Here is a 17,059-nt window from a genome sequence, read left to right on the forward strand (position 1 = left end):
CAATGGGGTCAGGTTACCTCACAAGTAACAATGGGGTCAGGTTACCTCACAAGTAACAATGGGGTCAGGTTACCCCACAAGTAACAATGGGGTCAGGTTACCCCACAAGTAACAATGGGGTCAGGTTACCCCACAAGTAACAATGGGGTCAGGTTACCCCACAAGTAACAATGGGGTCAGGTTACCCCACAAGTAACAATGGGGTCAGGTTACCCCACAAGTAACAATGGGGTCAGGTTACCCCACAAGTAACAATGGGGTCAGGTTACCCCACAAGTAACAATGGGGTCAGGTTACCCCACAAGTAACAATGGGGTCAGGTTACCCCACAAGCAACAATGGGGTCAGGTTACCCCACAAGTAACAATGGGGTCAGGTTACCCCACAAGTAACAATGGGGTCAGGTTACCCCACAAGTAACAATGGGGTCAGGTTACCCCACAAGTAACAATGGGGTCAGGTTACCTCACAAGCAACAATGGGGTCAGGTTACCCCACAAGTAACAATGGGGTCAGGTTACCTCACAAGCAACAATGGGGTCAGGTTACCCCACAAGTAACAATGGGGTCAGGTTACCCCACAAGTAACAATGGGGTCAGGTTACCCCACAAGTAACAATGGGGTCAGGTTACCCCACAAGCAACAATGGGGTCAGGTTACCCCACAAGCAACAATGGGGTCAGGTTACCCCACAAGCAACAATGGGGTCAGGTTACCCCACAAGCAACAATGGGGTCAGGTTACCCCACAAGCAACAATGGGGTCATTTACAGGACTCAGAAAACAGTGATGATTCATTTTTTGTTCTTCCCTAAATATGTGAATGATTGTGTATAAACGGTGAACAATGTAGAGTGAACACTCGTTGTTGTTGTACTGCAGAAGAAAGCTGTGTTCTTGTACTCATCTGATCGTGCTTGCGGGGGTTGAGCTTCGGCTCTTTGGTCCCGCCTTTCGACTGTCAATCAACTGGTGTTCAGATTCCTGAGCTTATTGGGCTCTCATTGTACATGAAGCTTTGTATGGAGTCAGCCTCCACTACATCACTGCCTAATGCATTACATCTGTTAACTACTCTGACACTGCAAAAGTTCTTTATAATGTCTCTATGGCTCATTATTTAACAGAGGTGGAACAAGAGTTCCCTAAACTATCTTGTTTTGCCCTATCAATTGCCGAGATTCTTTTATGTAGTGATCATGTCTCCCCAACTATTCTGTCGTCTTGCGACGTGAGGTTTAGTTCCTATAATCTCTCTTCATACCTTATACCTCTGAACTCAGGTACGAGTCTGTTGGCATATCGTTGAACACTCTCCAATTTAGTCTTGTGCTTCACTAGATACAGACTCCAAGCTGGAGCTGCATACTTCAGGATTGGTCTGATCTATTTGGTATACAAGGTTCTAAATTTTTCCTTATACAAGTTTCTGATGCCAGTTCTTATGTTGGCCAGTCTGGTATACACCGCTGATGACATCCTCTGGATGTGTTTCAAGGGACAGGTCTGGCAGGATATCAACCCCGGGTCTTCCTCTCTCCTTGTGTCTTGAAAGATTTCATCTCCTAAATGGTATCTTGTTTCTGGTCTCCTGCTCTCTTTACCTGTCTTCATTAGTTTACATTTGCTTGCGTTAAACTCTAACAACCATTTGTTGGATCATTCCTTCAGTTTGACAGATTTACCCTCCCTGAACCCATGTTGGTGGTTTGTCACGAAGTCCCTTCTCTCCAGATGTGCTACTAAGAATGGGGGTCAAAGATTTTCCTCACGATCTTCTCCATCACCATGCATGGTATACAAGTTAAGGACACTGGCCTGTAGTTCAGTGCCTCTTACCTATCAACGGTTGTGTATAATGGGACTACATTAGCCGTCTTCCATATTTCTGGCAGGTCTCCTGTTTCCAGTGACTTATCGCACACCAAGGAGAGTGACAAGCAAACTGCTTATGAACGCTTGTCGTTGTTACACTGCAGACAAAAGCTGTGTTCTTGTGAATGTTTGTCATTGTTGCAGTGGGGCTTGTGTTCACGTCCCCTTGTGTGGCGAGGAGGCCTCAAGCCTTAATCTGGGGCGGACCTGCAGATTGAACTCACACAATAACCAAAATTGCCTCACCGGCCCAAAAATGTAACAATGGAGGAGGAGGGCGCCTGGAAGAGGTCCTTGAGGAGGGCAGGCAAGACGCAGGGACATGAAGGAGATTGCTGGGGGAAGCGAATGTTAAAATATTAAAACGACAATTTTTGACTAGTAAGGGCGTTCTATAATACTTTATGCTGATGCGTTGGCGTATATGTTGTCTTCAACAAAACCAAAGTTATCTTTACGTCTTCTGTAGCACCAAAGTTATCTTGACATGAACAGAAAATATCGCAGTAATCAAGACGTCTTGAGCAGCACCACAGTTATCTAGATGCCTTCAGCAACGGCAGAGTTATTTTGACCTCAGCGACAATGTTGTCTAGACATCAGCAGCATCATCAAAGGTGTCTAGACATCAGCAGCATCACCAAAGGTATCTAGACATCAGCAGCATCACCAAAGGTGTCTAGACATCAGCAGCATCACCAAAGGTATCTAGACATCAGCAGCATCACCAAAGGTGTCTAGACATCAGCAGCATCACCAAAGGTGTCTAGACATCAGCAACAACACCATAGGTGTTCTGTGCGTGTGTGAGCGCGTGTGCGTGCGTGTGCGTGCGTGCGTGAGCGTGCATAACACCATCCTACACAACCCTACAGCTTGCTAAAGGTGTCCCCCATATTACCTGTAAATGCTCAGTCTTGAGCCTTCTACACCACTGGAGTAGTGGCCACGGTACTCTGCTCTACACCACTGGAGTAGTGGCCACGGTACTCTGCTCTACACCACTGGAGTAGTGGCCACGGTACTCTGCTCTACACCACTGGAGTAGTGGCCACGGTACTCTGCTCTACACCACTGGAGTAGTGGCCACGGTACTCTGCTCTACACCACTGGAGTAGTGGCCACGGTACTCTGCTCTACACCACTGGAGTAGTGGCCACGGTACTCTGCTCTACACCACTGGAGTAGTGGCCACGGTACTCTGCTCTACACCACTACCCGCAACACAATCATCTTGCGGGACTTTTGGCGGCGAGGAAGACCGTCGTACCTTTCTTTGATCAAGGGTTAATGTGTTCCTAATGTCATACCACCTTCTTCCTGCCTCTACCACCACTTTGGCCTTGACAGATGGCCTCATTCCCTCTTCAAATATTATTTATTTTACAGTGGGTAAGCTCTCTCTTATCGAGAGTATATATATAGCATATATTTTGATACATCGTGCATATATTTTTGGTAGGTCTCCCGTCTCCAGTGACCTACTATACACTATGGAGAGTGGCAAGCAAAGTGCTCCTGCACACGCGGCCCAACAGCTTTTCCCACGTCCAGATCCAACAGGTGCTTTTTTATCTCATCTCTTGTAATTTCGAACTCTTACAAGACCGCCTAGTTTACTGCTACCTTTCCTAGCGCCGTGACCTCACCTTGTTCTATTGTGAAGACCTCCTGGAACCTCTTGTTGAGTTCCTCACACACCTCTTTGTCATTCTCTGTGTACCTGTCTTCACCCGTTCAAAGTTTCATCGCCTGTTCCTTCACTGTTGCTTTCCTCCTGATGTGACTGTGGAGTAGCTTTGGTTCGGTCTTGGCTTTATTTGCTATATCATTTTCATATTTTTTCTCAGCTTCTCTTCTCACACTAACATACTCGTTCCTGGTTCTCTGGTATCTTTTTCTGCTGTCTGGTGTTCTGTTATTACGGAAATTCCTCCATGCCCTTTTGTTCAGTTCCTTTGCTTTCATACATGCCCTATTAAACCACGGATTCTTCTTTTGCTTCTCGGTTTGTTCATGTCGGGAAGGGATTAACCTGTTTACTGCCTCCTGACACATTTGGGTGACATAGTCCATCGTGTCTTGTACAGACTAGGTTGTGAGTTCTGTGTCCCATGGTATATCCCTATGAATTTTCTCATATTCTCATAATTTCCCTTTCGGTACGCCTGCCCTTTCTTTCCCAGTTCTTTTTTTGGGGCGGTAATTTCTAGATCCACCAAGGTACTCAAAAAACAATACAATGTGATCACTCATTCTCAAGGGGGCTTCCAACTTAACTTCCCTTATATCCAACTCATTTAGGGTAAATATCAGATCAAGCAAGGCTGGTTCATCCTCTCCTCTCATTCTTGTCGGTCCCTTGATGTATTGGCCAAGAAAGTTTCTTGTTGCTACGTCCAGCAGCTTAGCTCTCCAAGTGTCCGGTCCTCCATGTGGGTCTCTGTTCTCCCAATTTATCTTCCCATTGTTGAAGTCTCTCATGATTAGTACTCTGGATCCGTTCCTGCTAGCTACAGAAGCTGCTGGCTCTATTATATTGATAGTTGCCATGTTGTTTCTATCATATTTTTGTCTGCGTCTTCTGTCGTTTGGTGGGGGGTTATATATGACTACGACTATAATTTTTTGTCCTCCAATTACTATGGTATCTAATATGTAGTCACTGAAATCTGCACAGGCCTTGTGTGTGTGTATGTGTAGTAAGTTTTGTGTGTCTGTGTGTGTCTTTGTGTGTGTGTGTGTGTATTCACCTAGTTGTATTCATCTAGTTGTGCTTGCGAAGGTTTAGCTCTACTCTTTCGGCCCTCCTCTCAACTATGTCAATCAATCAACTGTTACTAACTACTAATTGTTTTCACACACACACATACCCAGGAAGCAGCCTATATCAGCTGGCTAACTCAAGGGTACCTATTTACTGCTAGGTGTACAGGCGCATCAGGGTGGAAGAAACTGCCCATGTCTTCTGCCTCGGCTGGGAATCGAACTCGGGCCCTTAGGACTTCGACCCCCATCCCCCCCCCCCCCCGAGCGCTATCCACTCAGCCGCAAGGCCCCTGTGTGTGTGTGTACTTACCTATTTGTACTCACCCCTTTGTGCCTGCAGGAGCGAGTCGTTGGCTCTTGGACCCCGCCTTTCTTGCCGTCGGTTGTTTAAAGCAATGACTCCTGTCCTACTTCTCCATCATACCGAGTGTTAAAGCTATAAATAGAGTTTGCTTCCACAATGAGCTCCTTTACTTCATTCCATTTCCCCACTACTCTCACGCTAAAAGAAAACTTCCTAACATCTCTGTGACACAACTGAGTTTCCAGCTTCCACCCATGTCCCCTTGTTCTGTTGGTATTCCGTGTGAACAATTTTGTCTATTTCCACTCTGTCAATCCCCTCATTATTTTGTATGCTGCTTTCATATCTCCCTGCTTCCTCCTTTTTTTTTCTAACGTCATCAGGTTCAGTTCTTTCAATCGCTCTTCATATCCCATACCATGCAACTCCGGGACTAACCTTTTCCAGTTGCCTAATGTGTTTCTTTAGGTGCCCAGGTTTCTTTCTCGAATCGTCACAGGAAGGTAGTTTTGCCTTCATTGTGTACTGACCTTTGGTCTCCTGTCACTTAGTCCCATTTCCAGAACTTTACACTTGCTCGTGTTGAACTCTAGTAGCCATTTCTCTGACCATCTCTGCAGCTTGTTCAAGTCCTCTTGCAGGATACTACAATCCTCATCTGTCACAACTCTTCTAATTAGTTTTGCGTCATCTACGAACATCGACATATAGGACTCGACTCCTGTAGACATGTTCACGTATATTGGAAATATAACTGGTCCCAGCACCGATCCTTGAGGTACTCCACTCGTTACTGTTCGCCAGTCCGACGTCTCGCCCCTTACCGTTACTCTCTGGCTCCTTCCTGTTAGGTAGTTCCTTACCCATGCTTGGACTTTTCCACTTTCACCCGCCTGTCTCTCAAGTGTGAATAGCAGTGTCCTGTGTGGTACTGTGTCAAAGGGTTTTTGACAGTCCAGGAATATGCAGTCTGCCCATCCTTTCCTGTCCTGCCTTATTCTTGTTACTTTATCATAGAATTCCAGAAGTTTGTTAGGCATGATTTCCTTTCTCTGAACCCATGTTGGTGTTTGTTTACATAACTAATGTTCTGTTCTCTAGGTGTGTAACCAGTCTTAACCTGGTTATTCTTTCATGTTCTTTATAGAGGATGCTTGTCAGTGATGCTGGTCTGTAGTTAAGTGCCTGTTCTCTATCTCCTTTTTTGAAAATTGGTACTACATTTGCCTTCTTCCAGCAACTGGACAATTCTCCCGACAGAAGTGACTCATTAAAGATCCTTGCTAGAAGCACGCTGAGGGCCTGCGCTGCCTCGTTTAGTACCCACGGTGATACCTTGTCTGGTCCAATTGCTTTAGTTGCATCCAGTGTTGTTAGCTGTTTCATTACTTTCTCTGTTTTCACTTCTAAATCCGTTAGTCTCTCATCTTGGGTCATCTCCTCCTCTAACAATGGGAGCTGCTCAGGCTCGGTTGTAAACACTCCATGGAAACTGGCATTCAGTGTGTGGCCACGTCTGTGGTAGAAAATAATAATAATAATAATAATAATAATAAAGTGCCTCGCAGATTTCCTTGTCACTTTCCATATATGCCCCTTCTGTTTTCCTTAGTCTTGTCACTCAGTCGTTCACCGACATTTTCCTTCATATTTGACTTTGTAGTAATTAAGGTTGCTTTTTCGCTTTCATTGTAATATCGATTTCATAATTTCTTTCCGATACTCTTCTTAAGTTAATGTATTCATTCCTAGCTCTTTTGCATCTAATACTATTGTCCTCTGTCCTTTGTCCCTTGTCTTTTGTCCTCTGTCCTTTGTCCTGTGTCCTTTGTCCCTTGTCTTTTGTCCTCTGTCATATTTCCTCTGTACCTTCTTCACTCCCTCCTGCTTCTCATTTTTGCTTCCTGGCACTGTTTAATAAACCAGGGTTTTTATATTCCCTCCAACTTTTTTATTTTACTGTTGGTATAAAACTCTCTTCGGCCTCCTTGCATTTCCACTTGACTAAGTCCAACATATCCTGCACTGTTTTTCCTCTTAGTTCTTCCTCCCACTGCACGCCTCCCAGATATTCTCTGATTCTCCTGTAGTCCCTTTTCTTATTGTCTACTCTCCTTTCCCAGACCTCTTGCCCCGTGGTAACAGTTTTGAATTCGATCATGTGGTCAAACACTCGGACACAATGGTCACTGGCTCCTAGTGGTATTTCATGTTCCCTGTTCGTAATGTGTTCCTCATTCTGGGCGAAAATAAGGTTTAATTGGCTTGGTGTTAGGTGTTATATATGGTTACTATTACCTGCGGCAACAGAGGGTTGTCACTCTCCGTGAAAAGTTTTGGCCTGTGTTCTGAGGTTACTGTGTCCTACTGTGACCTCAGAACACAAGCCCAAACTTTTCACGGAGTGTGACACAACCCTCTGTTGCCGCAGATAGTAGTAACCATACAGAACACAGGCCCAGTAGATGCCATATATAACACGTAACGTCATATATGACACCTGAAGTTCAGATATATAGACGTTATTGTGACCATATTGCAAAAAAGATAGCGTATGTGTCAACAGTGATATAGTTACGTGTCAGCAGTGATATAGTTATGTGTCAGCAATGATATAGTTATGCGTCAACAATGGTACAGTTATGTGTCAACAATGGTACAGTTATGTGTCAACAATGGTATAGTTATGTGCCAACAATGGTACAGTTATGTGTCAACAATGGTACAGTTGTGTGTCAACAATGGTACAGTTTCATATCAACAATGGTACAGTTTCATATCAACAATGGTACAGTTATGTGTCAACAATGGTACAGTTTCATATCAACAATGGTACAGTTATGTGTCAACAATGGTACAGTTTCATATCAACAATGGTACAGTTATGTGTCAACAATGGTACAGTTTCATATCAACAATGGTAGAGTTATGTGTCAACAATGGTATAGTAATGTGTCAACAATGGTATAGTAATGTGTCAACAATGGTATAGTTATGTGTCAACAGTGGTACAGTTTCATATCAACAATGGTACAGTTATGTATCAACAATGGTACAGTTATGTGTCAACAATGGTACAGTTATGTGTCAACAATGGTATAGTTATGTGTCAACAATGGTACAGTTATGTGTCAACAATGGTACAGTTATATATCAACAATGGTACAGTTATGTGCCAACAATGGTACAGTTATGTGTCAACAATGGTACAGTTGTGTGTCAACAATGGTACAGTTTCATATCAACAATGGTACAGTTTCATATCAACAATGGTACAGTTATGTGTCAACAATGGTACAGTTTCATATCAACAATGGTACAGTTTCATATCAACAATGGTACAGTTATGTGTCAACAATGGTACAGTTTCATATCAACAATGGTACAGTTATGTGTCAACAATGGTACAGTTTCATATCAACAATGGTAGAGTTATGTGTCAACAATGGTATAGTAATGTGTCAACAATGGTATAGTTATGTGTCAACAGTGGTACAGTTTCATATCAACAATGGTACAGTTATGTATCAACAATGGTACAGTTATGTGTCAACAATGGTACAGTTATGTGTCAACAATGGTATAGTTATGTGTCAACAATGGTACAGTTATGTGTCAACAATGGTACAGTTATATATCAACAATGGTACAGTTATGTGCCAACAATGGTACAGTTATGTGTCAACAATGGTACAGTTTCATATCAACAATGGTACAGTTATGTGTCAACAATGGTATAGTAATGTGTCAACAATGGTATAGTTATGTGTCAACAGTGGTACAGTTTCATATCAACAATGGTACAGTTATGTGTCAACAATGGTACAGTTATGTGTCAACAATGGTACAGTTTCATATCAACAATGGTACAGTTATGTGTCAACAATGGTATAGTTATGTGTCAACAGTGGTACAGTTTCATATCAACAATGGTATAGTTATGTGTCAACAATGGTACAGTTATGTGTCAACAATGGTATAGTTATGTGTCAACAATGGTACAGTTATATATCAACAATGGTACAGTTATGTGTCAACAATGGTACAGTTATGTGTCAACAATGGTACAGTTATGTGTCAACAATGGTACAGTTATGTGTCAACAATGGTACAGTTATGTATCAACAATGGTACAGTTATGTATCAACAATGGTACAGTTATAAATCAACAATGGTACAGTTATGTGTCAACAATGGTATAGTTATGTGTCAACAATGGTACACTTATGTGTCAACAATGGTACAGTTATAAATCAACAATGGTACAGTTATGTGTCAACAATGGTATAGTTATGTGTCAACAATGGTACAGTTATGTGTCAACAATGGTACAGTTATGTGTCAACAATGGTACAGTTATGTATCAACAATGGTACAGTTATGTGTCAACAATGGTACAGTTATGTATCAACAATGGTACAGTTATAAATCAACAATGGTACAGTTATGTGTCAACAATGGTATAGTTATGTGTCAACAATGGTACAGTTATGTGTCAACAATGGTACAGTTATGTGTCAACAATGGTACAGTTATGCCAACAATGGTACAGTTATATATCAACAATGGTACAGTTATGTGTCAACAATGGTACAGTTATGTCAACAATGGTACAGTTATATATCAACAATGGTACAGTAATGTGTTAACAATGGTACAGTAATGTGTCAACAATGGTATAGTTACGTGTCAACAATGGTACAGTTATGTGTTAACAATGGTACAGTAATGTGTCAACAATGGTATAGTTACGTGTCAACAATGGTACAGTTATGTGTTAACAATGGTACAGTTATGTTTCAACAATGGTATAGTTACGTGTCAACAATGGTACAGTTATGTGTTAACAATGGTACAGTTATGTATCAACAATGGTACAGTTATGTGTCAGCAATGGTGCAGTTATGTGTCAACAATGGTACAGTTATGTGTCAACAATGGTATACTTATGTGTCAGTAATGGTATAGTTACATGTCAACAATGGTATAGTTATGTGTCAACAATGGTACAGTTACGTGTCAACAATGGTACAGTTGTGTCAACAATGGTATAGTTATGTGTCAACAATGGTACAGTTATGTGTCAACAATGGTACAGTTGTGTCAACAATGGTATAGTTATGTGTCAACAATGGTACAGTTACGTGTCAACAATGGTACAGTTGTGTCAACAATGGTATAGTTATGTGTCAACAATGGTATAGTTATGTGTCAACAATGGTACAGTTATGTGTCAACAATGGTACAGTTACGTGTCAACAATGGTACAGTTGTGTCAACAATGGTATAGTTATGTGTCAACAATGGTACAGTTATGTGTCAACAATGGTACAGTTATGTGTCAACAATGGTATAGTTATGTGTCAACAATGGTATAGTTATGTGTCAACAATGGTACAGTTATGTGTCAACAATGGTACAGTTATGTGTCAGCAATGGTACAGTTATGTGTCAGCAATGGTACAGTTATGTGTCAGCGATGGTACAGTTATGTGTCAACAATGATACAGTTATGTGTCAACAATGGTACAGTTATGTATCGCCTGTGTTCAGACACTCTGGGGCCGCCATAACATCGTCACTCTCTGGACGAACGGACGCGATTGGGTCAGTTCCCCGGCTGAGCCGTCAATATCATTCGCTAAACATTATGATGAACAAGAGTACCTTCTCTCTGATTGGTCAAGGCAAGAACACTAGTAATATCAAGCGAGACGAAGGTGAACTAGATCAATATTGCTAATTACGACCAATCAACTCCTTGTTGCATCTTGCATACGGGTCTTCGTAACACTGCTGCTTAAGGAATTCGGGCTTGACCGGAGCGGAGACGTTTGAGAACGTTTTCTTTCATCTGCTGCCACTGTTCACTTTGTGGTAAATGGATGCCAGGGAGTCAGGAGACTGTTGTTGTCTGCATCCTGAGGATGGTCAGTCGTAGGCCTAAGAGAGACCTGGATAAGCCTAAGAGGTTTGGTGTCTGGGACAATGGGACAATAAATATCCTGGCCAACTGTTGCAGGACAACATTGCTGGCAGGATTATACAACTTTGTGTCAACTCTGCTGATAAAAGTGGTCATTGTTTAATACATAACAACAATCACATACCAATTGTTGGCAAACTCAAAGTTAAAGCAGTTCGTAAAAAAATAAATTATTAGTTTATTTATATACTGACCAATTATTGCAGCTGATAACAATATATGGGAGACCCATTACCCAGATTGATGAGCACTCTAGCAAGGTTAAATGTGCGCGCGCACACACACACACACACACAAACACACACACACACACACACACCCAGGAAGCAGCCCGTAACAGCTGTCTAACTCCCAGGTACCTATCAACTGCTAGGTAACAGGGGCATCAGGCTGAAAAAACTGCCCATTTGTATTCTCGCTGGCGCCGGGAATCGAACCCTGGCCACAGGATTACGTGTACTGCGTGCTGACCACACAGCAACCGGTGCCCCCGGTGGCTGTGTGTACTCACCTTATTGTACTCGCCTAATTGTGCTTGCGCGGGCTGAGGTCTGGCTCTTTGGTCCCGCCTCTCAACCGTCAATCAACAGGTATGATATGTGTGTGTGTGTGTGTGTGTGTACTCACCTATATGTACTCACCTATATGTGCTTGCAGGATCGAGCATTGACTCTTGGATCCCGCCTTTCTAGCTATCGGTTGTTTACAGCAATGACTCCTGTCCCATTTCCCTATCATACCTAGTTTTAAAAGTATGAATAGTATTTGCTTCCACAACCTGTTCCCCAAGTGCATTCCATTTTTCTACTACTCTCACGCTAAAAGAAAACTTCCTAACATCTCTGTGACTCATCTGAGTTTCCAGTTTCCACCCATGTCCCCTCGTTCTGTTATTATTACGTGTGAACATTTCATCTATTTCCACTTTGTCAATTCCCCTGAGTATTTTATATGTCCCTATCATATCTCCTCTCTCCCTTCTTTTCTCTAGTGTCGTAAGGTTCAGTTCCTTCAGCCGCTCTTCATATGTGTGTGTGTGTGTGTGTGTGTGTGTGTATGTGTGTGTGTGTGTACTCACCTAGTTGTGTTTGCAAGGGTTTAGCTTCAGCTCTTTGGTCCCGCCTCTCATCCGTCAATCTACTGGTGAACAGATTCCTGAACCTACTGGGCTGTCATAACTACATTTGAAGTTGTGTATAGTCAGCCTCCACCACATCACTTTCTAGTGCATTCCATTTACTAAAAATGGGGGTGGAGGCCTGGTCGAGGACCGGGCCGCGGGGACACTAAAAGCCCCGAAATCATCTCAAGATAATAATAATAATAATAATAATAATAATAAAAATAATAATAATCATGTTTCCCCGAGCTCTCCTGTCTTCCAGCGACGTGAGGTACAGTTCACACAGACTTTCCTCGTAACTCATGCCTCTTAGTTCTGGGACAAGTCTAGGTGGCATACATTTAATAAAGTAGCATTTTTCCAGCTTCGTCTTGTGCTTGACAAGGTACAGACAACATGCTGGGCCGCATACCCCAGGATTGGTCTTACATATGTGGTATGCAAGGTTCTGAAGGATTCCTTACACAGGTTCCTGAAGGCTGTTCTGATGTTAGCCAGCCTCGCATGTGCCACTGATGTAATTTTTTTGAGGTGGGCTCCAGGAGACATGTTTGGTGTGATATCAACTCGTAGATTTTTATCTCTGTCCGTGTCATGAAGGACTTCATCTCCCATTTGGTCTCCGGTGTCTGGCCTCCTATATCCTCCGCCTAGTTTCATCACCTTACATTCATTTACTTGGGTTGAATTTTAGTAGCCATTTGTCGGATGATGCCTTCAGTGTGTCTAGGTCATCTTGTAGCTTTATACTATCTTCATATGTCTTAATCCTCCTCATAATTTTTGCATCATCACCAAATATAGAGAGGAACGAGTCTATTCCCTATGGGAGATCATTTACATATATCTGAAACAGTATAGGTCCAAGGACTAAACCCTAAGGGACTCCACTGGTGACGCCTCGCCACTCCGAGACCTCACCCCTAACTAAGACTCATTGTCTTCTGTTGATTAGGTACCCCCCTTATCCAGTGGAGTACCTTTCCTTTCACTTCTGCATCTCCAGTTTATGCACTAGTCTCTTATATGGTACTGTGTCAAAGGCTTTCTTGCAATCCAGAAATATGCAGTCTGCCCAGCCATCTCTGTCTTGCCTGGTCATAGAACTCAATTAATCCTGTGAGTCATGACTTGCCATTCATGAACCCATGCTGCTGTTGTGTAAAAAGTTCTTTTGCTGCAGATAGGGGCCTGGTAGCTGAGTGGACAGAACATGGAATTCTTAATCCCAGAGACCGCGGATCAATCCCTGGCGATGGCAGTAACATAATGACAGAGTTTCTTTCACCCTGATGCCCCTGCTCACCAAGAACTAAATAGGTACCTGGGAGTTAGATAGCTGTTGCTGGCTGCTTCCTGGGGAAGAGTGTGTGTAAAAAAAACAGTTGATTGATTGACAGTTCAGAGGCGTACTGAAACAGCCAGAACTCAACCGCGGCAAGCACAACTAGGTGAATACAACTACGTGAATACTAGTTTTTTTTGCACAATCTTCTCCATCACCTTTCATTGTATACAAGTTAGGGACACTGATATAGTTATTCCCTGTAGTTCAGTACTTCATGTCTATCACCCTTCTTGAATATCGGGAATACATTAGCCGTTTTCCAAATCTACAAGACAAACTACACACAATCTACTGTGTGTGTGTGTGTACTAACCTAATTGTGCTTGCGGGGATTGAGTTTTGGCTCTTTGGTCCCGCCTCTCAACTGTCAATCAACTGGTATACAGATTCCTGAGCCTACTGGGCTCTGTCATATCTACATTTGAAACTGTGTATTAAGTCAGGCTCCACCACATCACTTCCTAGTGCATTCCATTTATTAACTACTCTGACACTGAAAAAATTCTTTCTAACGTTTCTGTGGCTCATCTGGATTCTAAGTTTCCACTTGTGTCCCCTTGTTCGTGTCCCTCCTGTGCTGAAGAGTTTGTCTTTGTCCACCCTGTCACTTCCCCTGAGAATTTTGTAGGTGGTTATCATGTCTCCCCTTATTCTTCTGTTTTCCAGGGATGTGAGGTTCAGCTCATTTAGCCTTTCCTCGTAGCTCATTCCTCTCAGTTCCGGGACGAGCTTGGTGGCATACCGCTGGATCTTCTCTAACTTTGTCTTGTGTTTAACTATGTATGGACTCCAGGCTGGAGCAGCATACTCCAGGATAGGTCTTACATAAGTGGTATACAGGGAACTGAACGATTCCTTACACAAGTTTCTAAAGGCAGTGTTATGATCCCAGGCAGCTGAAAAACGAGTCTCCGCTTTGAGAATTATTCTATCAAGCCTGACCTGACTAGAAGGTCTGGGAAATACAGAGGTGGTAACACAGATGTAAAATAGTTGGTTGGATATGTGACGATAATCTCTTTCAAGAGAGATTGAGCCTGCTCTTCCCTCCATAAGTACGTCAATATACAAGAGACTATATACAAAATATGTTCACCAAGTATCGCCAAACGTTTTGCCCAGAGAGCAAATCGTACCCAGCACACCATGACACCTGCTACCACCGCCGTAACCAGCTAACTGCTCATCCTCTGCCTGCCTGTCACTGATTGGCTGGTGACTCGTCGCACCTGCCCTCCGCCGCCACCACAAGTCGACGTCTGGGCTGCAGTGCGCCAGTATCATCAGAATATCTCAGTGCTCCTTGCAGTTGACATCTCTCGCTGGTAGACTAAGCCTTGGCTTTCGTGTACTAAGGGAGGTGGCAGCTCGAAGCCAGTATTCCAGCACCACTTATATTTTATTTTGCTATCACTGTAACTTACTTGTCTTAACGTAACTTTTCATTTGCCAGTGATTATTCATATTATTTTGTTTGTTGACTTATCTTGCATATTTTTATGTGATTACCTTTATTCGTGCCTTGTTTTTCTAGAGTAATTAAAATTTCATTGTTTATATACTTGTGTTTTGTGTGTCTTCCCATTACCTTACCACAGACGAAAGGACCAACTTTTCTTTTTTTTTTTGATTATGTGACGAGGCCCTGCCCCTAGCTTTTGAAACAGCCGAACACCAACGCTTTACCGTCACAGATATAATAAACAAATTGAGATTATGGGCAGTAAATAAGAAAATAGATAAATGACTGGTTAGGAGATGTGGATAATTTGCTGGAGGCATGAGGCTCGCTTCTGGAGGGCTTTAATCTCACTTGAGCGCCAGACATCACAGGGGGAAGCTGTGCTCCGTTTGAGCTCCCTTCAGAAAGGAACCCCTAGTGATATATCTCCAAGAGAAAAGAAGTGTGCAGACGTGCCAGCTGTGGAATCGAGCTGGGAACGTTGTGGTCTCAAGTCCTGGATGGCGAGGAGTGTTTCTTAAGCCACCCAGATACATTATCGTGGGCCGTGGGAGTGCCCTGACCAGACTCCGTCAGAGGAAGGTGCGCCCACGATCAGACAATCTGTAGTAAGCATGATTTAAGCCAATCTATAGCGATTACTTGTAGTTGGTCGTGTGCCCAGTGACAGTAGCAATGTTTATTGATAAGTTAGACATGTTTTGATAAAGCAGAAAGCCTGAAATAAGAGTGGAGAGGGAGGAATGCCCTGGAGGGCGTATCGACATCCGTCTCCTCTGAACGCTGGCAGGTGACTGAGGGAGCCCAGCTCCTGGCGGAGGAGGACCCTCCCAGAGTGAGTGAGGCCCGCCTGGCGAGGTGGAGCATGGACCAGCCCAAAATGGGGGAGTCCACTCTCACAGTATGTAGAAAGCAGATAGATGTTGGAGGCAAACATATTGTGTGGTTATTTTTGTTTGTGTTTGAGGGGAAACATTTTTATTGGAGTGTTTATGGGTTGAAGGTTTGACTTTGGGGAAGAAGTTGCTGAGAACTTCGAAGCCAGCACAGAGAGAGTAGTTGATGAGACTCCAAGGTAGTGGAGGAGAGGACCTCGAGCTGTGAGGAGAAGCAGTGAAGAGGAGTGTCACGTGCTTCTGTAGAGGAGGTGAAGCACCATAGTTGCTCGGGGGAACTTCATGGTGTAGCAGCCAGGAGAACTGTGGAGGACCCTAGTAGAAGTGGTGAAGCACCGTAGTTGCTCAAGGAAAATTTCATGGTGTAGCAGCCTGGAGGAGCTGCAGAGGATCCTGGTAGTTAAACCCAGAAGAACTTGAAGAGATCAGGGTAGTGAACTTTCAGATGTGGAAGGGAAGTCTAAATGATTACTTGTAGGGAGTTGATAGAGTGTTTGTCATTAGCGTGCAAGACGCAGTGAAAGGTGAGTGATAGTTTGCCATTTTTGTACCAAGGAGTTTACACTGAAGTACAGAGTTACAGTCGTAGGCTGGATTACCTACAGATGCATGTGTTCTAGGACTGATAGGGTGATCGATTGATCATTGTTGTGTATCAAGGAACATTTATACTGATATATATATGTTATTGCATTCATACGCCAATTTTCCTTGTACATGTTTATAGATATATATATTCTCTTGGTGATAGTGCAACATTGTATTATAAGACTTGACCTACTTGAGGAGGTTGGTAATATTAGGTGGTGAATCAGAAGATAGGATACCACTTGATAAGCTGATGATAGAGTTCTGATGGTGTTGGAGTGCAACCTGACTGAAATAGTATAGAGTGTAGGAGTCATTATTATTCATTATTACTATATGTATGTATTGTGTATGTGCTTTGTCCAGTAAATGTATTCAAATTTGCTGGTGTTTGCCCTTGTCCTAGTGAGGCTTCCCAGGAAGTAGTAAAAAAGGAGAGAGAGAGAGAGAGAGAGAGAGAGAACCAAGAACCACCGCTGTGGACAGGATAGGACGGAAAACTAGTAAGTCATAGGGGATTGAGGAGATCATATCACATAAGGAGAGAGTGGGGAGTCACAGCGGCTCGAGTGGGTGTGTGCACGTGACAACGAGGCTAAGTGTTGGAGCCGCATCCCCTAAACGTGTGACGTTGAGCCCCTCTCCAAGAGCCAGAAGCGCGTAGTGTGATCTCCTAGCGAAGTATAAGCACTCTACCGAATTGTAGG

General features: G+C 43.2%; 1 protein-coding gene across 1 annotated transcript; it reads right to left on the reverse strand.

The window, feature by feature from the left end:
* Positions 1-6,023: 6,023 nt before the first annotated feature.
* Positions 6,024-6,386, reverse strand: LOC138368925 (uncharacterized). The gene has a single exon (XM_069331652.1). It carries the CDS (start codon positions 6,384-6,386, stop codon positions 6,024-6,026), a length of 363 nt encoding a protein of 120 aa, XP_069187753.1.
* Positions 6,387-17,059: the final 10,673 nt, after the last annotated feature.

This window comes from Procambarus clarkii, chromosome 3 (genome assembly GCF_040958095.1).
Source record: "Procambarus clarkii isolate CNS0578487 chromosome 3, FALCON_Pclarkii_2.0, whole genome shotgun sequence".
Classification (NCBI taxonomy): Eukaryota; Metazoa; Arthropoda; class Malacostraca; order Decapoda; family Cambaridae; genus Procambarus; species Procambarus clarkii.